We start from the raw sequence: 27,825 nt of genomic DNA on the forward strand, positions 1-27,825 counted from the left end.
CATATCTCAAAAGCTTAATATCCAAAAATCTCAGGTGTGCAAGAAAATAAAAGGTGTGCAATGCCAACAACCTAAAAAAGCAGGATAAAATGCAGTTCACTCTTTACAGTTTACCCACTAAAGTTAGGGTTGCCATATTTCGAAAAGAGATCCTGGCATAAAGGTTTGGGGGTTTTTTGTGTTTTTTACTAAGTCAGGCATCCCCAGACTTTGGCCCTTCAAGTGTTTTGGACTACAATTCCCATCTTCCTCGACCACTGGTCCTGTTAGCTAGGGATGATGGGAGTTGTAGGCCATAACACCTGGAGGGCCGCAGTTTGGGGGTGCCTGGACTAAGTCGTTGAGCTCTTGTTTTGTTTTTCCCAAAGTTTTGAACTTCTTCTTTCTTTCTTTCTTTCTTTCTTTCTTTCTTTCTTTCTTTCTTTCTTTCTTTCTTTCTTTCTTTCTTTGCAAAATCTCAAAAAAAGGGAAAGTTTCTGAGCTATTTTTTAGGAAATTTGCAAAGCAAGCAAGCAAACAAACAAACAAAAAAACACCCTCCACTTCCAATGTGGGCTGCCATATGCCTGGATTTTCCTGGACATTTTAAACAGAAAAATCAGCCCAGATACTGTTAACAGCAGGTGAAAAGGTAGTACAGTGGTGCCTCGCTAGACGAATTTAATTTGTTCCACGGGTCTTTTCTTCTAACAAAAAATTCGTCTAGCGAATCCTATAGGAATGCATTGAAATTTTTTTGAATTTTTTTTTGCCCATAGGAACACATTAATTGAATTTCAATGCATTCCTATGGGAAACCGCGATTCGCTAGACGAATTTTTCATAAAACGAATTTGTCTAGCGAGGCAACCTCCGCTAGAAAAAACCTTTCGTTAAGCGGAAATTTTGTTAAGCAGGGCATTCGTTAAGTGAGGCACCACTGTATATGCCAAAAACGTAATAATGTTTCCCATTACATGACATGTTTTACTTAATCCTCTTGGTTTCATTTGAGGGTGTTCATCGCTTACACTGAAGGCATGCACCAGAGCTTTGGGTTGTGTACAGACTTTAAGTATCACAACCACCACTGTTGCTTCATAGTTAAGTGGGAAGGTCAGCAAGCAGCCCGGTGATTCTTGCAGAGTTATGCCACACGGGCGTGGTGCACAAAACGCAGAAGAGGCATTGCGAAGGTTGTTCTGTAGGGAACAGAAAAGGCACCCGGGCACTGACTCATACACACACCAATTTTGTTTTTCACGGGACTTTCTAAAGGCCCCTGCCCAAATCAAGCTGGTGCCACGGAACGAACAGAACTCTTTTGTTGTTATTATTATTTTTAGCAGAAAATAAAATAAATGAACCAACTGGAAGCGAGCTTTTGAGCATCACAGAACTCTTCATCTGTGTTCGAACTGCTTGTGTTTCCTTTCTAAACGAAAGCTACTGTAGATGAACCCGTGGTCTGACTTTATATCCTGTGTTCCTTTGTCAGTAGAACTGAATTCCTTCTTACTGTATTCAGGATGAAGGGTGAGCACAGACACCGAAGGGCAATTTTAAGAGGGAAGCAAGTGTTCCCCTTTGCTTGCAGGTTTCCCTGTCAGCTGACTGCGGTTTGCTGACCACCTCTCGTACTGGATGTTGTCGCAGCTGCGGAGTTTGCTGAGGCAGGATTAGTCCACAGCATCTCTGCTAGACATGTGACCTTTTGTGCGCTGTCCTCATTTGACCCACCTTGGATTGGGATGAACCCAGGCATTCTAAAAATAGCACACCAGGCCCAGTAGGGATTTGGTGGGCGGTTCGACAGAAATACTTGTGGAACTGCTGTGGGACGAGACGGAAAATGCAGCCAACTATTGTCTGCTCATGAAAAAGGAGTACCTGTGCACTTAGAAGAATTGTGTGAGGTTAAGTGGGTCCTGGCAGGATTGCATGCAGACAGCAAATGTCCCTCGAAGATAATGTTCCGGGTTGGTATCCCTGATAGCATTTGAGTGAATGGGCACAAAGTTCTGGAATGCTTTTGCTTCAAAGAGGAACTTCTCTCTCTCTCTCTCTCTCTCTCTCTCTCTCTCTCTCTCTCTCTCTCTCTCTCTCTCTCTCTCTCTCTCTGTCTGTCTGTCTGTCTGTCTGTCTGTCTCATTGATCTCTCTCATTCACATGTGGATTATTTCTTCCTATGTAGCAAAATAGGAAGAGACTGCCTTTTCTCATATAGACTCAGAAGGTCACTGCATTTTGCATCAAAGTCCCCCCCCCAATATATATATATATCAGAAACCCACTCTATAGTAACTTGGAGCAGGGCTTTTAGTATGGCCGCCCCTGTTCCATGGGGAAGCATCCTTACTGACGTCCTGTCAACCTAGCAGTTCAAAAGAACGCAAGTGCAAGTAGATAAATAGGTACCGCTGCAGCGGGAAGGTAAATGGCGTTTCTGTGCACTCTGGCTTCCGTCACGGTGTCCCGTTGCGCCAGAAGGAGTTTAGTCCTGCTGGCCACATGACCCGGAAAGCTGTCTGTGGACAAACGCCGGCTCCCTCGGCCTGAAAAGCGACATGAGCGCCGCAACCCCATAGTCACCTTTGACTGGACTTCACTGTCCAGGGGTCCTTTACCTTTTTTTTTTTTACAGGCTCCTGCTATTTGTACTTCTTGGAAACAGTGGCTGACATATCTGTTATTGCAAGCTTCTCCAGATGGATAAAGTGTCTTATCTGTTCATTTTGTAATGTTTCTGTCTTCAGTTGCTCTTGTAGAGTTATCAAAACTATTTTTAGCTTCTTCTTTGGCATAATTTTTGTAGATCACATGGTGTGATTTTGTGAAATGTGTGGTGATTAAGAGTTAGGCTGCATAATAGTACAAGTTCCTGAAGAGAGGCAGACTTTTGTGCTTCAAATTATAAAATCAAGGATGGGCAACTTGTGGCAGCTCCCATCATCCATTGGCTATGCTGACTGGGTTTGATGGGAGCTGGAGTCCAACAAGGTCGGGGGGGGGCACAGGTTCCCCATCTCTGGCATAAAGCTGTGAATGTTGGGCTGGCATCTTCAAATCCTGTAGCAATGCTGTTGTCCTACCCGAACTGACCTCAGAGCGCCATAGAGATTCCAGAGGATTTTCTTTTGTGTAAACACGCTTAGAATTGTGTTGTTGTTTTTTCACCAATTAAGCAAGACACGCTAGGGAAGTGGTAGTCCATTTGATATCTTCCCACGATCCTATTTTGGCTTTTAACAGCAAGAAGCAGGTAGACGAATAGTTTGTCCCCTTGTGTGCAGGAACAAAATGGTACGTGAGTTGTCATGTTAGCATCATTCTAGTGTGTGTGTAAATACAAATAATGTTATTGCACTAGCCATGGCCATAATAAATCTGAATCAAAAATAAATGCAAGCAAAAGGGGTGTCGTGCCACAAATAGTGGTCTCTATTTAGATCTCTGCGTCTCCCTTACAGCTCACTGTTATATGGTCCAGGATCTTCTTTGTGATCTTTTTCATCGCCAAAGCAAAAAGGGTGATTTTATGAGTCACTTGAAGCATTTACATCGCTTAGAAGCCATAGGACCTTCTCTGCTGGTGAGAGACATCTTTCCTGTACGGATGGTGACAAATTGCCTCCTGGGTCCAATGTATAGCAGGCAATATAGTAAATAGTGCAATATATCTTCTACCTGCGATTGCCCACATATTCAGAGTCTGTCTTCGTACAGTACCCTGTTATATCATCCATCTAGGATGGTGGAGGGCATAGCTTGAAAACACAGTTCAATAAATGCCGAATCTTAGTGAGGCTGGCCGGAGATTCGACAGGTATCATCATAGCTGCCAAGTCTCCCATTTTTCGCGGGGAAACGCCCGTATTTTGTTACCGTTTCCCGCTGTTATCCTGAATTGATTTTATCCCGTAAATATCCCGTAAAGCTCCTGCCGGCGGCCATGTCCCGGCTCCCAGCTGTCTGCGCATGTCTGTACATGCGCAGAAGCGATTTCTGGTGCCCAGACATGCAGACACGGGCAGCCTGGCACCGGAAGTCGCTTCTACGCATGTCTGGTGCCGCTCTGCCCATGTCTGGGCACCAGAAATCGGGCGGCGCCGACACCGGATGTCGCTTCTACGCATGTCTGGGCATGCGTAGAAGCGACTTCCGGTGCCACGCCGCCACAGATCCCAGATTTTTCAATCCAGGAGTTGGAGGGTATGGGTATCATTCCAGCGTGGATCAACATTTACTACTCTGAAGTAAGTCCCACTCAGCTCAGTGAAGCATCATCATAAGGCGAGTTTGCAGCACATCAAATGATCCACTTTGATAGCAGTGGGTTTGAAGCAGTGTTCCCGCAACTTGGGTCTCCAGCTGTTTTTGGACTACAGTTCCCATCATCTCTGACCACTGGTCTTGCTAGCTGGGCATGATGGGAATTGTAGTCCAAAAACAGCTGGAGATCCAAGTTGGAGAAACACTGGTTCGAAGTAAACATGCAGATGACTGCGCTGTCAGTCACACAAAGCAGCACAAGATAGGGATGCTTAAATGGAACAGAAATGTACACATTGCTTGGTGGGTGTGAGGGGGAAAGGGTACAGAGAGCCCCCCCCCATCCTGAGGAGCAGCTCCTCCACCAGCAGTAGCGCCAGCGAGGAGGGGGAAGAGTCCAGTGAGGAAGGAGGAAGGAGGAAACGGGGCTCTGGCAGCATAGGAGAGCCCCTGCTGCACGTGGGAGAGGAAGAGAGAGGGGGGGAAGAGGGGGAGAAGGAAAACATGGAAAGGAGATCCTTTTTCCCTCTGGTTCCGGAATTACGCAGGAGGAAACGCGGGAGGAGATTTGGGGTGCCCAGACTCTTATGTTGGAAGAAGACGCGGAGCGCGCCATTCCAGGGTTCTAGGTCAGACTAAGCGGATGTATCCTGTATAGCTCTAGCACTGTAAATAGCCTGCACTTAATAAAAGCATGAAAAGGCAAAGGTCTGGAGAGTCGTTACTCTAGAGTAGTCGCAACGCCTGTGACAGTGGGTGATGAAAATGACCCAAATCCAGCCCAGATTGGGCAAAGTGAACCAAGGGGCTCCGGTGTCTCGAATCCAGGACCGTATCTAGAGAGCACATTTCGAACATGTTCAAAAGTGCTCTGAAAACAGGAAAAGGTGTGAGACAAGCCGGCGACCACCAGGCACTTTCTGGACCATAGCTGATTTTCTGAGAATGCTCCTTAGCCACCCTTCCTACAAATGGAATTATATTAAAACGGCCTGATTTATCATCCAACATCAGCTTTTGATTCTCTGCGACAAGACTGTTTAATCAATGGAACGATGTTTATGAAACCAGGCAGGATATGCCCAGTTTTCAGCACTTCAGATCTTGGCATCGAGTGACATGGCGCACAGTGTGAGAAGGAAACTTTCTGCTGTGGGTACGAGGGATAACAATTGAATCCCTTGCTGCCCCTTTTCATTTTTTTCCGTATTCTGGGGAAGAAATATCCCTTTGATCCGCCTCTCTCATCTCCCAAGTGCTTCCCAGCCCTTCCTGGAAGCAAATGTTATTGGTACCATCCGTAGAATGTGTTACACAATCAGCTTGGCTCGTGTCCTTTGTGGCACCTCTAATGTCACCCTATTTGCCCCCCCCCACACACACCTTTTTATAATGTCCTGTTATTCTGGAAAGTTGGAAATGAAAGGCTGAGAACCAATTTCAGATGAGAGAAATGACACTTGTGTGTGTGTGTGTGTGTGTGTGTGTGTGTGTTTCAGTTTGGGCGCAAACATTGGCAGTTCCATGGAACAAGGAGCACGAGACCATAGAGCAGAGGGCTTGGGAAATGTATTTGAATCCAACTCCCATAATCCCCAGCCATGCTAGCCAGTGGTGAAGCATGATGGGAGTTGGAGTCCAGCCTGGAGTGCCAGTGTAAGATTTGTTTGGACACAATATGGAATGATTTCATTGTTTTTACAAACATAGAGGAACATGAGTGGCCTTTACTTGATTCATTTATCCACTTGCGGGTTTTATGAACAGAGAAAGAAAATTAAAGTTAAGTCTCATCGTTCTATGGATTCCATATATTTTCCAGGATTATTTGTACTTTATAACTCATATACACTCTGGTGTGTTTTTTAAAAGCTTTTTCATTTTTGAGATGTGTTTTGCCATCATTGCAAGGTTCAGTAAAGTTTTGGAGGTCCTTGGTCTCCCCGTTTTCGTGGGTCATGGAGCGGTTTCGTGTGTGTGTGTGTGTGTGTGTGTGTGTGTGTGTGTGTGTGTGTTATATCACAAATTTGCAGCCAGCGTGGTATAGTGGTTAAGAGCGGTAGACTCGTAATCTGGGGAACCGGGTTCGCGTCCCCGCTCCTCCACATGCAGCTGCTGGGTGACCTTGGGCTAGTCACACTTCTCTGAAGTCTCTCAGCCCCACTCACCTCACAGAGTGTTTGTTGTGGGGGAGGAAGGGAAAGGAGAATGTTAGCCGCTTTGAGACTCCTTCGGGTAGTGATAAAGCGGGATATCAAATCCAAACTCTTCTTCTTCTTTCGGTTTCCTTACCATGGTGTCTCTGCTTTCTGCAGGTCAAATCGTGCCTGCAAATCGCAACACGCCAAGCCCCATTGATCCAGAGACCATTCAGGTTCCGGTGGGATATGAACCTGACCCGGCCGATCTCGCTCTTTCCAGCATTCCTGGCCAGGAGATGTTTGACCCCCGTAAGCGCAAGTTCTCCGAGGAGGAGCTCAAGCCACAGCCAATGATTAAGAAAGCCCGCAAAGTCTTCATCCCAGAGGATCTGAAGGTAAATTGGGACCGGTGCCCAACCTGCTGGAAACTGCTCTAGAGGTCCTGAGAGTTTGGCATGGTCCTAGAGCCATTCTGCTGATTTCTAGGTGGACTAAAATGTTATGGGATTAGAACATAGAATAACACCCTGGAGGGCCAGTTATACCACTTTCAGGGTTAGATAGGGTTCCTTGTTTATGGCCCAGAGAGCAATAAGGTTGTAAAATGCAGGCGCACACAAACCTTACACAGAAATCAAAACTTTCACTTCCTGCATTCTATCTAATAGGTCAAATGCAATTAAAACATTAAAATATTATTAAAATAAAAAATATACACCTTGGGTTCTATAATTATTATATTCCTTCCTTCCTTCCTTCCTTCCTTCCTTCCTTCCTTCCTTCCTTCCTTCCTTCTTTCTTTCTTTCTTTCTTTAAAAAAATCTGAGCTGTGTTGCTTTCATTTGACCAGTCTAATCTACTTCAATTTCTTTGTGTGTGTGGCAGGTTTTTATCCCTAGACAAGTGCTTCCTTCACTCCCTCATTCTCTGGAATGAAAGAAGCTGCTATTTAATCATCCAAAAATAATGTTGGCACTTAAGATTTTGAGAGACAAGTGGATTAAAAGTTAATGAATGGTGAAACTCACAGAGCAAGGGGTAGAATGGGTTTCCAGTTGAAAAATCTTAAAGGGTGCCCATAACATGGCATGATCTGAAGGCACAGGATGTAGCAAATTTGCTGAAGCTAAGCGGGTTTAGGTGTGGTCAATGTTTGGGTGGGCAACCATGAATATGGGAAGGGTCCTGGCGGTGGTATAAAAATATGTATAATAAAATCAAGTAGGTATCCTTGAGTTCCCACGTGAGATAAAGGTTTGAGTTCCTTTGGGAAGGAGGACAGGACATAAATATACAGTAATTATAAATATAAATTTATTTCTTGTATTTATTCAAATAAAACTATATAAATTGCTCAATTGTAGTGCAGTCGTACCTTGGATCTTGAATGCCTTGGCTCCCGAATGATCAGCTCCCGAATGATCGAAATTGGCTCCCGAATGATCGAAACCTGGAAGTGAGTTTTCCAGTTTTCTAATGTTCTTTTGGAAGCTGAACAGCCAAAGGGGCTTCCGTGGCTTCTGATTGGCTGCAGGAGCTTCCTGCAGCCAATCAAAAGCCGTGCTATGGTTTTCGAACATTTTGGAAGTTGAACGGACTTCTGGAATAGATTCTGTTCGACTTCCAAGGTATGACTGTAAAACCTTTGAGTTGCAAGGAGTATTGAAATTATCAACAAACACATTTAAAAATAAATAAAATTAACAGTAAAAGATATAACACTAATACTAAAAATATATAGGATAATTTAGTTCCCAGCTGCACCATTGTGTCCTTGAGAAATTGCCGAAACTTCTTATGTATGGGATTTGTTTTTTTGTAAAGTTCAGTACAGTCATACCTTGGATCCCGAATGCCCTGGAACTCAGACGTTTTGGCTCCCGAACGCCCCAAACCCGGAAGTGAGTGTTCCGGTTTGCGAACATTCTTTTGGAACCCAAACGTCCAACAGGGCTTCCACGGCTTCTGATTGGCTGCGGGAGCTTCCTGCAGCCAATCAGAAGCCGTGCTTTGGTTTACAAACGTTTTGGAAGTCGAACGGACTTCCGGAATGGATTCTGTTTGACTTCCAAGGTATAGCTGTACTATAGTTTGCTCGGAAGCCCTTAACCATACCGTAGTTTCTCAGTTCGGGCATAAATTGGAAAGTGTAGCCAACTATGGCTTCCCGACCTGCTTTCCCCAGTTGCACAAAGGGAGGAACGAAGTAGCTGTGTGCAGGGGAACAAGGCTAATTCATATCTCAGCTTATTAAGTACAGTGGTACCTCTACTTACGAATTTAATGCGTTCCGAACGCACATTTGTAAGTCGAAAAAAATTGTAAGTCGAATCCCATAGGAATGCATTGGGAGAAAAAATTCGTAAGTAGAAGCAACCCTATCTAAAAATTCGTAAGTAGAAAAAATCCTATCTAAACCGCATCCAAGATGGCGGACAGAGCTCCATTCGTAAGTAGAAACATTCGTAAGTAGAGTTATTCATAAGTAGAGGTACCATTGTACAGATAACATCCTAGGGCAACCAGTGCATGCATATTCACGCTGTTCATTTACTGGCTTGGCTCAAGAAACATAAACCTTTGGATACATTGGAACAGTTAGAGGATGGAACCTGGGGGAAACCAAGAGCAGGGAAGTGCTGTCAAGCCCCTTGCTTGTTCAGAGGAGTTCATGGCCGTCATCCTAGTTTCTTCTAAGATAGCAGCGAGAGTTGCCCCCAGCTCTTCCCAGAATGTTTGGCCACAGCTTTCTTCCATTTCCCATGGTGCAGAAGAGTAGCTCTAGGAAGGGGGTAAGCAGATTAGGCCAGCCAATCGTCTCTCGGCTGCATGTGATTCTAGATGCCAGCTCTGCTTCTTTCAGGACCAGGATTAAAGGATTTGCCTTTGTAATTTGTTAAAATAAAGTTGTACGTGGCCTGGATAAGCCCAGGAATGAACTGAAGTTAAAGCTGGTTTTTGTGGGTTTTTTTTTGCAGAGATGATGACGGAGATGGGAAATTATAAAGCCAAGTTGTAGCCTACGGGGTGTAGAAAGAATGGGGGGGGGAGAGAGAGTTTTGGCATATCTCTAGAGCCAGGCTGCTGAGATACACTGCAGTCTTGTACCCACTTACCTGGATGAAAGCCCCACTGAACTCAGTGGAACTTACTTCTGAGTAACTTTGTATAGGGTTTGCATTGTAAGGATGGTTTCAGAGCATGCAAATGTTACTTTTGGGTAGCTGAAAGTGCTTGCATTTTATTCCAGTCTTCCTCTCTAGGCAACAGGGAGTTGAGGGATATTTTTTTTTTTAAAAAAAATAATGTTATCAGTTGTGTGTCCTTGTTTCTCAACTTGATCCTTTTACACGGTTTTGTATGCTTTTATGTGACCTGCTGTTATTTTTACGGAATTACAGTTTAGTAATTCTTTGTTGCGATTGATAAGTGCAAACTGTTTCATTATCATTTGCTGTTACTTAATATTTAACACATTCTAACAGATTATTAGAGATTGCTTTATTTGATATGAGTTGTCTATTTAAAAATTTGCGTGGCTTTTTTTGGTATTGGATCAGGTTGGTATTAAGTGTGTGGCCGATGCTATTTTGTTGTTTCTTCAGCTTGCAAACTACCTTCTGTGTATAGTAATACAGAAAGGCGGTATACAAATTGAAAGTGAAATGAAACATTCAGGAAAGAGTGTTTCAGAAATGAAACATTCAGAAAAGTATGCATAAACATGAGAGTCAGAGACTTAAAACAAGAACAACAGAAGCCCATACTACTTGGGATGTTCAGACTTGCACTGCAGAGAGACCATACATTTAAATCCTGGGAAGTGTAGTTTTACCCCCACAGCACTCTTAACGATAGCGCTGAGGATTCTTTATGTGCCAACAACAACAACAACAACAACAACAACAACAACAACAACAACAATTTATTATTTATATCCCGCTCTGGACAGCTCCCAACAGAATATTAAAAATTCGATAAAACATCAAACATCAAAAACTTCCCTAAACAGGGCTGCCTTCAGATGTCTCCTAAAAGTCAGATAGTTGTTTACTTCCTTGACATCTGATGGGAGGGCGCCACCACCGAGAAGGCCCTCTGCCTGGTTCCCTGTAACCTCACTTCTTGCAGAGAGGGAACCGCCAGAAGGCCCCTGGAGCTGGACCTCAGTGTCCGGGCTGAACGGTAGGGGTGGAAATGCTCCTTCAGGTATACTGGACCGAGGCCGTTTAGGGCTTTAAAGGTCAGCGCCAACACTTTAAATTGTGCTCGGAAACATACTGGGAGCCAATGTAGGTCTTTCGGGACTGGTGTTACATGGTACCAGCAGTCGCTCCAGTCACCAGTATGCAGCCAAGGCCGAGCAGAATATATGTAGCCCTGCCAGTAGAAGTGTGCTCTGCCGACCCTGCCCTGGTGCCTTGTAGCTGAAGCTCTGTTAATCTGCTGAAGTCTAACGCTGCCTTTCTCCCTCTCTGTGATTAATGAGCAGGATGACAAATACTGGGCAAGACGCAGAAAGAACAACATGGCTGCCAAGCGCTCCAGAGATGCTCGGAGGCTGAAGGAGAACCAAATTGCCATTCGCGCCTCGTTCCTGGAGAAGGAGAACTCCGCTCTGCGCCAAGAGGTGGCCGATCTACGAAAAGAGCTGGGCAAATGCAAGAATGTCCTTGCCAAGTATGAAGCCCGGCATGGTCCTCTGTAAATGGCATTCCCACCCACCCCTTTCTGCCCTCCCTTCCCCCCTTCTTTCTTCTCTTTTCTTCTCTTTTCTTTCTTTCTTTTTTCTTTTCGGTGGGTTGGCATTTGAATCGATGGACAGTGTGTTTATTGCTTGATAGCACCACACCCAAACACCCCCAACCTTTCACCATCAGCACTTTACCAAGAAAACAGAAACAAAACAAAAAAACAGCGTACAACTTTTTTTTCTATGTGCATACACGCATGCGCGGGTCTGTGTATGTGTGGGCGTGTGTGCATGTTCACCTCAGCACTCCCCATTTTTATGGAAATGGAAGGGTGACCAGTTTTCACTGGGACTGCTGAAACCTGCCATAGTTAAGCTTTTCGTTAAACAATTAAATATTTTCCAGTGCTGCTTTGAACTAGGTTTTATTATTATTATTATTATTACTATTGTTATCATTTTACCCTTTTGCCATTCTCTTGGTTTAATTTCGAAAGCGAGAACGGAAAGAATGAATCGCGCTATAAGTGGAGGAGGAAGAAAATAAAGGAGGCCGATCTCTCCAGCCTACCCTCCCTGAATCTCTTGTTTGAATATGCCTAATCAGACATATTTAACTTGCTACTGCAAATGCACAAATGATATTTTAATGCTACACTGCAGAAATATTTAATTTATAGATTTTTCTCCTTCTTTTGTTTTGTTGTGTTCTTAAGCTTTGGTGATAAAAAAAAAAGAGAGAGAGATCTTCAGGCTCGCACTGCTGCTGATAGTTTTCTCGGTAGATCTCGTAAGAAACAGCTGAAGTTTCCTTTCATGGCTCTAAAACCCAAAAGCTGCAAATAAATCACAGGGAGTGTTATTTTTTGTTTTGTTTTGCACAGCCTGAACGTAAGCAATAATCCTCTTGTGCACTCTGGTATGTTACTTGCAATGTTCCAGGTGGACATAGGATCAACGTCACTACCTAATAAGATAATTTCCCACTGGGTTTTTCTTTGTAATTTGTAAAAACTTATTGATAGGCTGCTACAAGAACCTCCCAAACATGGTTTAGTTTTTAATTGCTGGAAGCCATCCCCACTGAGCGATGCAAATGCTCAAACAGAAAAGTGGGGGATAAGTTTTCTAAAGCAGTCAAGCAATGGTGCAGGCAGAGGCTGCAGTTAGAGGGCCAGTCTAGGCATTTTGCCACCTTATGACAAATCAAAGTCTTGCTCCCCCTGCTGGTGCCATACGCTGAGCACAACGTTAATATTATCAAGTGCTGACTTAGGATCTTAGGATACTGTTCTGTTAAAAATTGCCCGTTAACTTCTCTTACGCTTCCATACAGCTATGTCTGCCCTCTGGTGAGGGATGTACCTCTGCAGAAATCAAAAGGCTGTTGACTGCAGGAACAGGGAGAGTCCTTTGGCTCTCTGGATATTGCCGTACTACAATTCCCATCATCCTTGGCCATTGGGCATACTTGCTGTGGCTCATGGGAGTTGGAGTCCAGTAGCAACTGGAGGGCTACAACTTTCCTATTGCTGCTGCATGGGATGTTAAACCCAGCCGCCGAGCTGCTCTGCTGCCCCTATGGCATAGGTGCCAACTCCCAGATTAAAAAATCCGGGAGCGGCAGCATCACGCACCGGAAGTCGCACTGCGGCCATTTTGGAACTGGGCAGAGTGGCACTGGAAGTTGCTTCTACGCATGCTCTGCCCATTTCCAAAATGGGCAGGGCAGCACCGGAAGTTGCTTCTACGCATGCTCTGCCCATTTCCAAAATGGCCGCAGCGCCAGAAATCGCTTCTGCGCATGTCCAGAGACTCCAAACATGTGCAGAAGGAGCTTCCCCGGGCCGGTAAGAATCCGGGGGATTTACAGGTTTTTTTAAAAAAATCCGGGCTGCCAGCGGGAAACGCTGGAAAAACGTGGGTTTCCCGGGGAATACGGGAGACTTGGCAGCTATTCCCTATGGACCTCCTCCGAAATTGCAGGCTGCTGTGACAGTTCCTGAAGGCGGTGACAGCAGAAGCAGACAGCTCTCGGATTGTGGCACCACAAGTGGTTGTGTAGTTTTACGTCCACAGTTGGGCCAGCCTGGTGTACATATACTGCTGTGCTTGCAGATGTCCACCGCTTGCCCCCAACTGAAAGTATAACTAACTGGTCCAGACACCTATGGCAATGCGGATACCCTATTAATGGGGAGATGATAAGGTTGTGTTTGGGCTCAGCCCCACACGGTCCCACCTGCCCCACTCCTCAAACAGTCCACTGGTGTTACAAGGGCATAGGGGGGCAGTGATTGCCTTTGCTGGATTGGGGTGCAAAAGACACATGGCAATTCATTGGCAAGAAAACGAAAACGAAAACTTTCAAATATTCACCGCTTTTGGAGTTTGGAGGGTTTATTGTTATTATTGCTGTTATGATTGTTATTTCCTTTGCCATTTGCATTTCTTCAAGTCCTGTTTATGTGATTAAAGACTTTAAATTCAGCTCTATATTCAACATTTCTATAAAATACTTTCTGTGGACTTCTTCCTTGCTGTTTCTCCAGATTCTTTTGACTCGGCGAGAAGTCACTTTTTGCAAATCCTACTTTTCCTTGAGATGTTTTGTTTCTGATTGTATCATAAAAGCAATGGTTCTCAAACTTTCTCCTGTTGTTTTCCGCTTTTTGTTCTCGTTTTGCTTTCTAAACTTGTGTTATATTATAGTGGACTTTCTGCAGGAAATATTTTTTTAAAAAGTGAATGTAGGAGATGCAGGTCTGTATTGAAAGGTGATGGTGTTGTCATACTGTGGCTAATCCAATCCATGCAAATGTTTTCTGAAGACCAAAAGAACACGATTATTTACGATATGTATAAAGTTTCTACAGAATCATTAGAGTGTGCTTTTTTGTACAGTATTTTTTCAAGGACGAATGCTGATTGTGTATTTTGAGAGAAAGAGCGTATATCACAGGCTAAGCAGCGAGGAGAAATAAAAAGAAAATATTCCATGTTTAAAGGCAGAGCAAAGATATATATCTCTTTATATATTTGTTAGCATTGTACAGAGAGGAGATGCTTCTAGATTGTTGTTTTCCCCATCCCCCTTGAGATCTTTCTTATTTTTTTGCTTACCACTGAGACATCGGAAGGGTTTTGTGCTTTAAGTTGGGGCGTGATCCATCGCCATGTGGGTGCAGCTGCTTGTGCACGTGAAGAGATCGCATTGGGTTGAATTGGACACTGCTGTTCCTTGCGCTCCTCAGCATGCAGCCACCTTGGCACATGCTTGGAGGATGAACACTGCGCACGTGGGCGACCGTGGGCCGGATTGAGACAGGGAGTTGTGCAATATAATCATTTCTTGGTTCAGGGCGCTGCAGTGTATGAACGCCGCTAAAAGGAACGTACCTCACTGGGTCTTTGTGGAATCCCTCCACGCATAGCTGGCCTTGCCCACATTCAGATGGATTGTGCCCTAAACATTTTATGGAAGTTAAAAAAACAAAACAAAACAAAAAAACGGTTCTCCAGGGTCCTTTGTATTTGTAATAAATAAATAACTGTTTTCCCATTCATGTAATGAGGATGGTTTTTTTTTTCCAACAACAATGCAGCGAGTCCCATTTGCCAAGGAAAAAAGCACAAAATACTCTGTGATGCTCATCACAGGGCTTAGGTTAAACAGCATCTTGCACAAAACAGTAATAAAGCTTGCACATTCCCTGCCTTCTTTCACATTTCACATTTGTTGCTGTGGCAAGGTGTTGCCTCCACCCTGAGGAGCATCTTGTTTGTGTGACTTGTTTGTGTGACTACTTCTTCTTTTGTTCATGTATACCAGGCATGTCCAACAGGTAGATCACTGGACGTCTGCGGTAGATCACTGGTAGATCATTGGCTCCCCCCCAAAGAAGCTGAACAACTCAACAACTTTGACCCGACCCCCCCCCCAAAAAATGGGCCTTCCTCCTTCCTAAAAATAGTTCAACAACTTTGACCTGAACCCCCAAAAGGGGGTAGATCACTGGCCAGTTTTTAACTCTGTGAGTAGATCGCAGTCTCTTGGGAGTTGGCCACCCCTGATGTATACAACCCAATGGTTCTTTAGAGTGAGGCGGGGTTCCCAAATAATAATACTTTTTTTATTTGTAAACACACACCCCATCTAACTGGGTCGCCCCAGCCACTCTGGGTGGCTCCCAACAGAGGACTGAAAACAGAATAAAACATCAAACATTAAAAACTTCCCTAAACAGGGCTGCCTTCAGATGTCTCCTAAAAGTCAGGTAGTTGTTTATCTCCTTGACATCTGCTGGGAGGGCATTCCACAGGGCAGGTGCCCACTACCGAGAAGGCTTTCTGCCTGATTTCCTGTGACCTCACTTCTCGCAGTGAGGGAACCGCCAGAAGGCCCTCAGCGCTGGATCTCAGTGTCCGGGCTGGACAATGAGAGTGGAGATGCTCCTTCGGGTATACTGGGCCAAGGCTGTTTAGGGCTTTAAAGGTCATCGCCAACACTTTGAATTGTGCTCAGAAACGTACTGGGAGCCAATGTAGGTCTTTTGGGACCGGTGTTATATGGTCCCGGTGGCCACTCCCACTCAACTGCTGCGTTCTGGATTAGTTGTAAGGAAGATCAGGCTGCGGAGTCTCCTTGATGACTTCCTGGTGAACATCTCTATTGAAGAAGGAGACAGGGCCCCAATCCTTCAGAGCAGCACTGTAAGCTGCATACACCATCCTTGGGGAATAATTCAGAGGAAGTTGGGGCCCTTTCACATATTACACCAGGCATGTCAAACTTGCGGCCCTCCCGATGTTTTGGACTACAATTCCCATCTTCCCCAACCACTGGTCCTGTTAGCTAGGGATCATGGGAGTTGTAGGCCAAAACATCTGGAGGGCCGCATGTTTGACATGCCTGTATTACACAGAGGCAAACCATGCCTTGCCACCCAGTGTTTTTTCCACAACAAGGAGGTTTAGCCATTCATAGCTTCTTGAGGAGCAACACCACATTTGTCACCTGTATGCCTGACATTTTCAGAAAAAAAAATTCTAGAAAAAGAGGTGCCGGAACTCACCATGAATGCCTCCCTTATTCTATTGTTACTATTACTACTACCACCGTACTACAATTTATATACAGTGGTACCTCGGTTTAAGTACACAATTGGTTCCGAAAGTCTGTACTTAACCTGAACCATACTTAACCTGAAGCGAACTTTCCCATTGAAAGTAATGGAAAGTGGATTAATCCGTTCCAGGCGGGTCCGCGGAGTACTTAAACTGAAGCGAACTTTCCCATTGAAAGTAATGGAAAGTGGATTAATCCGTTCCAGACGGTCCGTGGAGTACTTAAAATGAAGTGTACTTAACCTGAAGTGAACTTTCCCATTGAAAGTAATGGAAAGTGGATTAATCCGTTCCAGACAGGTCTGCGGAGTACTTAAACTGAAAGTACTCAAACCGAAGCGTACTTAAACCGAGGTCTGACTGTACTGCCCTTTATCAACAGATCTCAGGGTGGTGGACCATATTAAAAACACATTACAGAACATCAGTGATAAAATCATAATAAAAACATCCTTTTTGGCCCTGGCAGCCAGTGACCCCAGTAGCCCAGTGAGGCGATGGCTCCCACCTGAGGGGTGCTGCAACTGAGTTCCAGTGAGTTCCAGCTGAAAGAAAATTCTGTCAGAAGTTAAGCTGAAAATTGCAGGGTATGTGACGGGTCTCGGGTGCATTTAATTCCCGTTGAAATCATAAGGTACACTGGGTGGTGTTGGACTTATGCTCAAAGTCATGCTCATTCATTTCAATGGGTCTACTCTTGTGTAAAACCTAGCTGAACTGAATTGCACCCTTTTGTGTGGATTCTTGGGGCCAGGGTTATCCCTATGCCTATTATTCCCTTTCTTACTCGTGAAACACTGATCCTGCCATTTTCTTCCCCACCTCATTCTGCCTCTGGTTGAGGACCAGGTTAGGCCCAGCCGGGTGAATTATCTATTTTTTGGGTTAGCCTTTGTTATACTCCAACAGACTAGAACAGTTATTTCCTTGTCATGATGAGGCTTGCTCTGACAAAGTAAAAACAAAAATGGGCACACATTATTCGTACATCAGGAAATTACGGTGCTATGAGTTTCTCAAGAATTGCTCAAAGCAAGCGCTTGTTTATTCCAATAAAACACACCTTATTCTGAAGGTGATTTAGGCAAAAATACACCTTATTCTGGCATAGACAATTCTGTTTTCCCATTATTATGCAGATTTCCCGGAGAGGGTTTTGCCCCTCCGAAAAAATGTACCACTTGTTTTACCACATCTGTATTTCTATGGACCATTATTCCAGTGGAGGGAATACCTTGCAGCTATTTAGAATGTAAGCTATTCTTTACTGGCCAGTAAAAAAAAAGGAAAAGAAAAAAGTAATTTAATAATAAATAAATAAATAATCCCACCGCCTGTAAAAATGAAAGTCGTAGATGCAACCCAAACAAAGATAAAAGTTCCATGGGGTCCCATTGAGTCCAGTGTGGGAGGGGAGCACATATTCAAACTCCCTCCCGTTGAAATCAATGAGACTTAAAAGTGCTTAACTCTGGCTGATTCGTGCTCAGATATGTGTTTTTTTTTAAAAAAATGCCTTTAAAAAAGACAATGCCAGGCTGTAAGCACATTTCAGGGAGCAAAAGAGAGAGAAAAGGCCTTTTAAAAGGTATGTTTCTATGGCGGAATGCATACAACTGTTTCATGTGGTGATTGCGACATGATGTTTGAATATGACTGCATGCGCTGATCTGATGTCTGCTATGGGTGTTTTGAGTCTCCAATGTGCAAGAAGGTCGGGAGGAAAGGAATCGAGGTTACAGTGTCCATAAGCAGTAATGTAGGGAACCTGTGGCCCTGCGGAAGTTGTCAGACTCCAGCTCCCATCATCCCCCATCTAGAATGGCCAATAGAGATGTTGGCAGTTATATATGGGAGTCAGGAGGACCACACATCCCCTTAGTGTCAGTGATTCCCCCCCCAAAAAAAAATATACCACAATTCTTCACAAGTCTAATCAGACATAAATCCCACTGGGTACGTAGGTAAGTAGGTATAGGACTGCAGCCTTAGAAAAATATATATAACTTTGGCATGTGGTAAACCAGGGTTTCCAAAACTTGGGTCTCCTGCTATTTTTGGACTACAAATAGGCACAGTCTCAAGGGACGGGTGGCTGCTATCATCGTGGCACAGAACTCGCCAGCAAAAGTTCTCTAGCACGATGCCGTGGCAGCGGGGCCATTGACAGAGCTGGGATTTGTTCTGATTAGTGCTGTGTAACTCTGGTCAGCAATTCAATGGGCCGGAGGGCCACTCTAAGACAGATGGCCTTGTAGGGATAAGAAGAAATATCCCTTCTAAAATCTCCAGACTGGCACATTTACTGGGAGAGGCTGCAGGAAACTGCACTCCTGGAGTTTCTCCTGAAACCAGTAACCGGAAGCCTGGCTATAGCTAAAAGGCTCTCTATACCTGACGGTTGCCAATAACCCAAGTTTGGCCTGGTACCCTGAACTGTCTGCCACTGCTGTATAGGATTTGAGATCACACATCTTTCCATGAGAGTCAGGTGTATGTAAAGGAGCAAAACTTAGCCTTATCTTTTGAACTGATGTTTCTTCTCCGGCGATACCAGCCTTTATTTTTACTCGGAAGTGTGTGTATTTGTACGTGTGTGAGAGAGAGGGATTGTGAGGTTGCATTAGCGCATGCATGTAGTGAGTTTGCATATTATTCTTTTAACTTGGAAAAATATATAAAACAAAATACTGGATCCGGGCTATGTTAAACGTCCCGTTGAAATCAGTGCGAGAAGTTAAGTCATGACAGCCCTGTATCCCACTGATTTCTTTGTGCCCAAAATATAGCAAACTTACCATCCCCCCCCCTCTTGCTCTCTCCCATGATCGACCACTGTATTTCTGGCAACACCACAAGACCACCTCTGTTAACAGGATTTTATCAAATAAGATCAAATTTTATGTATGTCATGAAATGGATTGAGTTCTGTATGCTTTTCAGCCCAAATCTTTCTGTCTGTTATTCTTTAATGTTTAATAAAATCATTTAATTTTTTTCTTCTCTTGAGTGTCGATTTCTTTTCATGCATCAGGATGGGGAGGCGAACAGCCTGCACCCAAAGTTTTGGTGGGATTCTTAATTTTGGCACGGTTGTTAGCAACAGTGTTTCTGTGTAATGTACTGGAAAGTGATAGATTTGGAGCAAAGAGACCAATATCAAAATCCTCACCCATCCATGAAGGCCAATGGGTGTCCTTGGAGCATCTTCTATCTCCACTTATTCTACCTTGCAGAGCAGGTTTTTTATATACTGTACACACACACACACACACACACACACACACACACACACACACACACACACATATATATATATATATATATATATATATATATATATATATATATATATAATTTTTTATTACTTTTCAGTTACATTCCAATACTGTAATAGCCTCATTATAACAATGCCAAATTATCATACAATTACTAATACCAATCATTCAAATTCCAAATTATATAATTTAGGTGGCCCCCCGCGTGCTAGAATTGATGGTTTGATGGTTTACTTTATTTCTGCATTCCAGAATCTTTTTTATTTCAATTACACTCCAGTCAAAATAACAATCCCCTATACAACAACTTCAATATTGACAACTTCCATTTGTATCAACACATTAAATAATATATAAATCTACAAGTGAGGCACTCAAACTGTATCCTTGTTCTTCCTGTGTGTAACAGTCTTTCTGTGGGTGATGTTTCTTCCTGTCCTTGTAAAATATTATGCCTATCTTTTCCCGGCTGTTGCTGTTCTCCATCATGCCTTGAACGGAGCTAATATCCCATTGTTGTTTCAGAAATTCTCCATTGCTCCATCCTGTGCTTCATTGTTTTGCAACTTTAACAACAGCTGCAAAAATCACTCTGTCCCAATAAATAATCTATCTTCGCCATTTCCCCTCTCAGCCTAGGAAGGAGAGTGATCCGTCAAACTACAAATAACTCAGTAATGAAGCTCATCAACTCCTTGGCAAGCTTGCAGATTCCTAAAATAGGGTGATTTCATGTGCAATATCCCAAGATCTAGACTAGAGCATTGAAATTGTATATAAAATGTTCCAGGTTCAATCCCTGGCATCACCAGGTTGGTCCAGGAAATAAACCTGTCTGAAACCCTGAAGAGCTGCTAATCCGTGTAGACCAGGAACGTCCAACTCCCAAGAGACTGTGGTCTCGTCCCACTATTAAAAAAACTGGCTGTGATCTACCCATTGGATTGACCAAAGTTGTTGAGCTTTTTGGGGGGATGACAGACCAGAGTTGTTGAGGTGTTTTTCCTTTTGGGGTGATCGATCAGGATCCTGCAATCGACCAAGGATGCCCCGCGATCGACCAGTAGATCACGATCGACTGGTTGGACCTGCCTGGTGTAGACCATGGAAATGGACCATTGATCTGACTTGGTACAAGGCAATGTTCCTATGATACAAAATATGATAAACAAAAACATCTCTCAAGTGAGCCGTACTTCTCTAGAACAGGTAAGTACTGGCAAGGTTAGGTGCCCTCATGATGACAGCAGCAAGTTAAATTGCCAGCCCGCAAGTTCGTCATGTGGAAAGGTCAGCTGGGATTGATTCTGGCACCTCACCAACTAATACCTATAGATACAACTTCTGTACGCAACAGGAGATAGGAGCTGTAATGATTGAATCATAGCTGAGTTGGCAGCAAAGCTGGCAAGCTGCATTTTAATTCCCCTCGCCTAGTAAATCTAGCCCAAACTGATCACATGAATCGCTTCAATTGCACTTGGGAACTTGTAACCTTGGGTACTGTGTAATGAGCTTTGAACTTTGGTAAGAATTTTGCATTTGGGGGATTTAGATATTTGCCCTGTTTATTCCACTAGAGACTCGGTGGTACAACAAAAGTGTGTAATCAAAAGCTTGTAACAATTTAAGGCCAATTACACCCCATTCCTAACTTGTCATCACCCAGATTGTCCCAGTGATAAAACAGAGGCACACGGCCTGCAAGTTTTATCTATTTTTATTTTAAAGAAACAACCACCAAAGTGTGACCTTTCTCATGTGTTCCTACTACACAACCAGGAGAGAGAAAGCACTCGACTTTCTGTTCCTATTTGGGTCATGTGTAAATGTTGGCCTCAGTGGGGTTTTGACACTGTAATGTAGCTCGAGGCACATTTCTGCATGGCTGAAGTAAAAGAAGTGTTAGCGCTCTGGGATTCTGCATCGCTAGACACTCATAGGGGCAGCAAAACAGGAGGATTGCCAAACCCCCTCCTGCCCTGCTCCCCACTTACACATCAATGAGTGGTTACAGAGGCATTTTAATAAAGCGTTGTGTGATGACGTACTTTCTTTTATCTGGCCTAAATCTTCCGACATTCAGCCTGGAGAACAGGCCCCACTAAGAAATGAATCCTTTTTATTTTATTTTATTTTATTTATGATTTTCAATTTTATACATTTCAATAATTTTGCAATCATTTTAACATTTCAAAACTCTACTTCCTCCCCTCCCTTTTCTGCAGTTCCTTAAATTTATTTTTTATATTCCAAATTAACTTAATTTACTCATTTATTCATCTACAGTCATACCTGCAGCCAAACAGAAGCCACATTTTGGAAGTTGAACATTTCGGAAGTCAAATGGACTTCTGGAACCGATTCCGTTTGACTTCCAAGGTGCGATTGTACTTTAAATACCGTGTTTCTCATATTATAAGACACGTCTTATATTTATTTTTCCCTCAAAAAAACACACTATGGCTTATTTTCAAGGGATGTCTTATTTTTTTTCCTTCTCCTCCTGCCGCGGCCGACATTGCTGCTGCGCCTATCACTATGTCTTATTTTCGGGGTATGGCTTATATTCCTTGAATGCTTAAAAATCCTGCTATGGCTTATTTTATGGGTATGTCTTAAAATATGAGAAACATGGTATATACTCCTATGAAACTGCAGGTTATTACAATAATCCTGCCAATATTCTTATCCGTTTACAGTAAATATTTGTAAATATTCAATAAACCATTTCCATTCTTTCATAAAAAGTTTATTATGCTGATTTCTTAGTTTTCCGGTAAGTTTCACCACTTCTGCATATTCCATAAGTTTTTGTGTCCATTCTTCTTTCGCTGGGACTTCTTTCCATTTGGGGGCAAGTAACATTCTTGCTGCCATAGTTGCATACATGAATAAATTTCTATACAGTTTGGGTAGTTCTGTCCCTATAATTCCCAAAAGGAAAACTTATGGATTTTTTTTAAACAAACATTATTTTAAACATCTTTTCCAATTCATTTTACAGTGGTAACTTGGTTCTCGAATTTAATCCATTCTGGGAGTCCATTCGACTCCCTAAACCGTTCGAAAACCAAGGCGCAGCTTCCGATTGGCTGCAGGAGCTTCCTGCAGCCAATCAGAATCCACGGAAGCCGTGTTGGACATTTGGCTTCTGAAAAACATTTGCAAACCAGAACACTCACATCCGGGTTTGCGGTGTTCAGGAGCCGGTTTGTTCGGGAGCCAAGCCGTTCGACTACCACTGTATATCATTTCCCAGTGAGCTTTAACCTTACTGTAAGAAATGAATCCTTAAGGAGGAATTTATTTAGGTAAAGCTTTGAGGTAAAGCTCACTCATTAGGCAAGGCAGGAGCACAGTGATACCAGCGAAATGGCAAATGAGATAGGAGGTGGATCTAGCAATAAGTAAAACAGCTTAACTATGGAGCAACATGGGACAAGCAGGGAGATCAGAGGGCGTATACCATATTTTTCCTTGTATAAGACGCCCCCTGTTTTGGGGGACTGCAACAAAAAATGGGGGGAGGGAATTGCCCAAAGTTGTGGAGCTTTTTTTGGGGGGGGATATTGCCCAGAGTTGTTCTACTTTTGGGGGGGGACACCGCCACCAATCACTCTACAGACTGCCCGCCACTGCATGCTCGCCACAAGAAGCTCACCTGCACACTAGACGCAACAACAGCCGATTGCATGTAACAACACTAGACGCAACAACAGCCGATTGCATGTAAGCCACACAGCTGCCGTAAATCGACCGCCCAATTGCCACAGCCAATCGTCAGCAGGCATTGCCGCAGCAACCAATCACACGCCCAATCGCCGCTGCCAATCTCCTGCTGGCTGCTGCCACCAAACGCCTGTCCCCCCCCCCTGCTATCCGTGTACAAGACGACCCACAAATTGTGCCTATTAATTCTAAGGAAAAAAATACCGTCTTATACATGGGAAAATATGGTAATTTAGGGAGTGGAAATGGGAGCTGTGCAGTCATGACAAACAAGAGGATCAAGGTAGGGAGCAACCACAAGTTCTAAGTCATCCTCACCTAGTTTGAACTTCACATGTCATCACTGGGGATCAGATTAAAACCTGCAAGCTACTTAATTTCTTTATCTTTCTTGGTGATCATTTTTTTCCCCCTTCTCGACTTGTTGACATTCTCCGTTGCTTGCCCAAGACTTTTTCCAGGTGTAGCAGAAAAGTGCCTCCACAAAGTGCTCTCAAGTCCGGTGATAACACTAATAAGACCAAACCCAACTGATCAAACCGCAGCACATCTTTTTTCCTCTCCATCTTTGGCTTTGAAGGTGATTTTGTGCCGAGATCCAAAATAGCTCTTTGTCTTAACTTTTTCTGTCATGCCTGTAATCCCCCCCCTCTCCCTCCAACGCTTCCATATTCAAGTATCAACCGTCTTATGCTTTTTCGAAGCACTTGCTCAGCGCACCTGAAATAGCAGTTTTGCCCTTGACATTGACTCATACGTTTCGCCGTGCATTCAGTGTTCTTGGTAAGATATGCTCATGCTGCAAAATATTGTAGCCATGGGAATAGTCAGAGGGGGCAGGAGAACAGCTGTCCCCTCCCCACACATCAAGTCAATAAATAAAAATACTCAACTAAAAAGCAGAAATGGGCTGGGCTTTCTGTGTGCACAGAAAAACCGCATTGGAAAAAAAAGGAGGAACTTGAGAAAGAAGTGCTGAAAAAGTTTTCGGCAAATCCAAGGAAACTTGTTTTAGTTTAGATTTTTTAAAAAAATAAGATGAAAAAGGTGTTTCCTTTGTAATTTTGCAAAATATACCACATGTAAGGTACTCCCTGGTGTAATTATTTTTATTTAACTTCCTGGTTTTCAAATGACTGAAGATATTGACCAATTTTTCTGAGCATGTGGGGGGGGGGGAAAGAAAGTAAAACAACTGTTGTTGAGACGTTTCATTCTGAATCTGATATACAGAGCCAGACAGAGGATGATGGCAGGTGGGTGTCCTGCCACCCCCCAACATAAATTCTATACTTACCCAGTGCTTTTTTCTAAATGTATGTATGTATGTATGTATGTATGTATGTATGTATGTATGTATGTATATAGGGTTACTCTCGTTTTTATTCAAGAAAATCACCATTTTATATTTCAAAGCAGGGAAAATAAATATAGTAAATGGACAAAAGTACAAAGATTCACAAAATGTTTAGGGTTATGCGTAGACCTGCATACCCCCCCCCAAAAAAAGCACTGTCTTCACCCTTGATTATACCTATCACATTATGGATGTGAACTACTGTAGCTGACTTTAGTATCTTCAAGAAAAAGAGAGTGTGGTGATTCAAATCAACATGCCTCTAACTAATTAGCCCAAGCACTGCCATTAAGGAGGATTAGGAACTTGGTGCATACTGGTTATATAATAATAATAATAAGGTAAAGAGACCCCTGACCATTAGGTCCAGTCGTGACCGACTCTGGGGTTGCGCGCTCATCTCGCATGATTGGCCGAGGGAGCCGGCATATAGCTTCCAGGTCATGTGGCCAGCATGACAAAGCCGCTTCTGGCAAACCAGAGCAGCACATAGAAACGCCGTTTACCTTCCCGCTGTAGCGGTTCCTATTTATCTCCTTGCATTTTGACGTGCTTTCGAACTGCTAGGTTGGCAGGAGCTGGGACCAAGCAACGGGAGCTCACCCCGTCACAGGGATTCGAACCGCCAACCTTCTGATAAATAATAATAATAATAATTTATTATTTATACCCCGCCCATCTGGCCGGGTCTCCCCAGCCACACTGGGCGGCTTCCAACAGAAAAATAAAACACAATAATCTATTTAACATTAAAAGCCTCCCTGAACAGGGCTGCCTTCAGCCCTGGTTGAGGTCAACTGGTTAATATGGGACAGTCCATTTGACATTGAGACTGGATGACTACTTCTAACCACAGTTTGTGACCTGAACTTCTGTCCTCGTTGCTATCCTATCCTGATTCTCACCCCATTAGGGTTGGCCATGCCATCTTGAAGAGGAGGAACAATAATCAACTCCCATTGATTAAAGCGGCCATCTCAATTCCACTAAACATCTAGATGGCACATGAAAATAGTATTGACCTGAGTGAGTTTGCCACAGAAGGATCATCTCTATCATGGCATGCCCTTAAGAACATACCCAGCTGTTATGTGAATGAATGAATGAATTTATTATTTTAGTCACAGGCCAGTTCCAGCTCACATACAAAATCAGGGAAGTCATGAAACACAATAGGGATACATTTAAATTTGCAGTTCGGTATAACAGGGACAGTACAGATATAGCAGCAATTAAAATTCTTACTCACTAAAATATAACCTGAAGTTGTCGTTTAAACCCTTAATCACAGCTTGTTCCCTACGTTTTATGGCAATCGCACAGAATTTGGCCACCTTTAACAGGATCTCTGGATCTTTGTCCTCTTGACCTGAGTGATGTTGCCACAGAAGGATCATCTCTGTCATGGCATGCCCTTAAGAACAGTCTGAGGCCCAGCTGGTATATGGCTCAAAGAAGGAGATGTTGGATCCTCTCTCCCTCTCTGAAGAAGAAATGTACACTTTCTTGCACTTGTTCACAATAACCAGGTCATAGCATATTAATATGCTTTATTGTACTACCCAGAGGCCATGACAAAACCATACAGACACTATCAAAGAAAGACATATCTATAGATCAAAACAGAACCTTGGCGTAAACCATCAGAATGATAAAATGCAGAGGCACGCATAAATTGGGGGTCTGGGGTCTCCATACAGCATACAAGGGGATGTGGGTGGCGCTGTGGGTTAAACCACTGAGCCTAGGGCTTGCCGATCAGAAGTCAGCGGTTCGAATCCCCGTGACGGAGTGAGCTCCTGTTGCTCGGTCCCAGCTCCTGCCAACCTAGCAGTTCGAAAGCACACCAAAAAGTACAAGTAGATAAATAGGCACCGCTACAGCGGGAAGGTAAACAGCGTTTCCGTGTGATGCTCTGGTTCGCCAGAAGCGGCTTTGTCACGCTGGCCACATGACCTGGAAGCTGTACGCCAGCTCCCTCAGCCAGTAAAGCGAGATAAGTGCCGCAACCCCAGAGTCGTCCGCAACTGGACCTAATGGTCAGTGGTCCCTTTACCTTTACCTTCATACAGCATACAGTATTTTCCTGTTATACCTCTGAATCTCCCTTATAGTTTACTGTAATTTCATCCAGATTCTTCGTCCTAATCTTTCTTGCCACCAGTTCAAAGAAGACCACATTGTGGGTCACTGGGGCATTAACATCACTGAACAGCCATAGAAGCCTCTCCACAGGGAAGGGACAGCTTTCCTGGACAAATAAGGGATTTAGAAAGCGTCTCCTAGGTTCTGTGGATAGTGGGCATAACCATGGTCAAATGTGTTTACAGCAAGCTCAGGTTCCATCAGCCCAATAGACAACAGCTGGACAAGCAATCCTGGGAACTGCTGTTTGTTATTGGTGATGATAATTGTGGCTCAATAGAGGGGTAAACTACAGTCCTCAGGGTATTTGTGGGGTGGGTTTGCTTTAAATGTATGTCGCCCGCACAGTCTTGAAGTAACGCATAACGCTGAGCTACAAGTAACTGAGCCACAAATGCCCAAGGGTTTCCTGTTCACCACCTTCAAATTAGATTAGGTGATTTTTTTTTCTGCCCTGGAATGTTGCTGAACAGGGAATTAAAATCATGACTAGCTGTGGGTGTGAAAAGGATTGCGCATCGTCACAAGCGCAAGATGACATAATCCGAAGTAATGGTCATTAATGGCTGTCTGCTTTTGCTGTCGTAGGGACAGCATAGGTACAACTCATTTCCACACAGAAGGCTGCCTCAAGGGCAATCCCAAGGAGTAGCTAGCAGGTGTCTTGGAAAAATCCTGACATAACTAAAAAAAACCGTTGCTGGAGTTGCATCTGAACACTGACCCCTGCTGGGGAATGGAGCGTTTTCATGCGCGAGAGGCGCTTATTTGCAACCCTTATTTATTTATTTATTGCCTTGATAATGATGGCGATGATTTTATTACCTATGAATCACTTCCTATGATGCATCTCAAAGTATTTCACAATAAAGAACAAGGACGTTTAAAAACATCCACAATAAATCGTGTGTGTGTGTGTGTGTGTGTGTGTGTGTATGTCCACCCATCCACCTATTTTTGGGTTAGGTTTCACCAGAAAAGCTCAACAATTTGGGTAGTTTCCTTAAAACAGTTCAACAACTTTATGGGTGTCGGGGACAGTGCCCGATTTTTGTATAAGCTAAACAAGTTATAGCTTAGGGCCCCACTCCATTGGGGCCC

General features: G+C 43.7%; 1 protein-coding gene across 2 annotated transcripts in view; it reads left to right on the top strand.

The window, feature by feature from the left end:
* Nucleotides 1-14,651, top strand: part of HLF (HLF transcription factor, PAR bZIP family member) — a 63,622-nt gene extending 48,971 nt beyond the window's left edge. The window contains exons 3-4 of one of the 2 annotated variants that reach the window (XM_035103832.3): nt 6,567-6,787; nt 10,882-14,651. In XM_035103832.3, the coding sequence (XP_034959723.1) occupies nt 6,567-6,787; nt 10,882-11,100 (440 nt within the window). In that variant the 3' untranslated portion in view covers nt 11,101-14,651. The remainder of the gene's footprint in view (nt 1-6,566; nt 6,788-10,881) is intronic. The other variant, XM_035103833.3, reaches the window with a different exon arrangement.
* The last annotated feature ends 13,174 nt before the right edge of the window (nt 14,652-27,825 follow it).

Source organism: Zootoca vivipara, chromosome 2, assembly GCF_965207765.1.
Source record: "Zootoca vivipara chromosome 2, rZooViv2.hap1.1, whole genome shotgun sequence".
In the NCBI taxonomy this organism is placed as follows: Eukaryota; Metazoa; Chordata; class Lepidosauria; order Squamata; family Lacertidae; genus Zootoca; species Zootoca vivipara.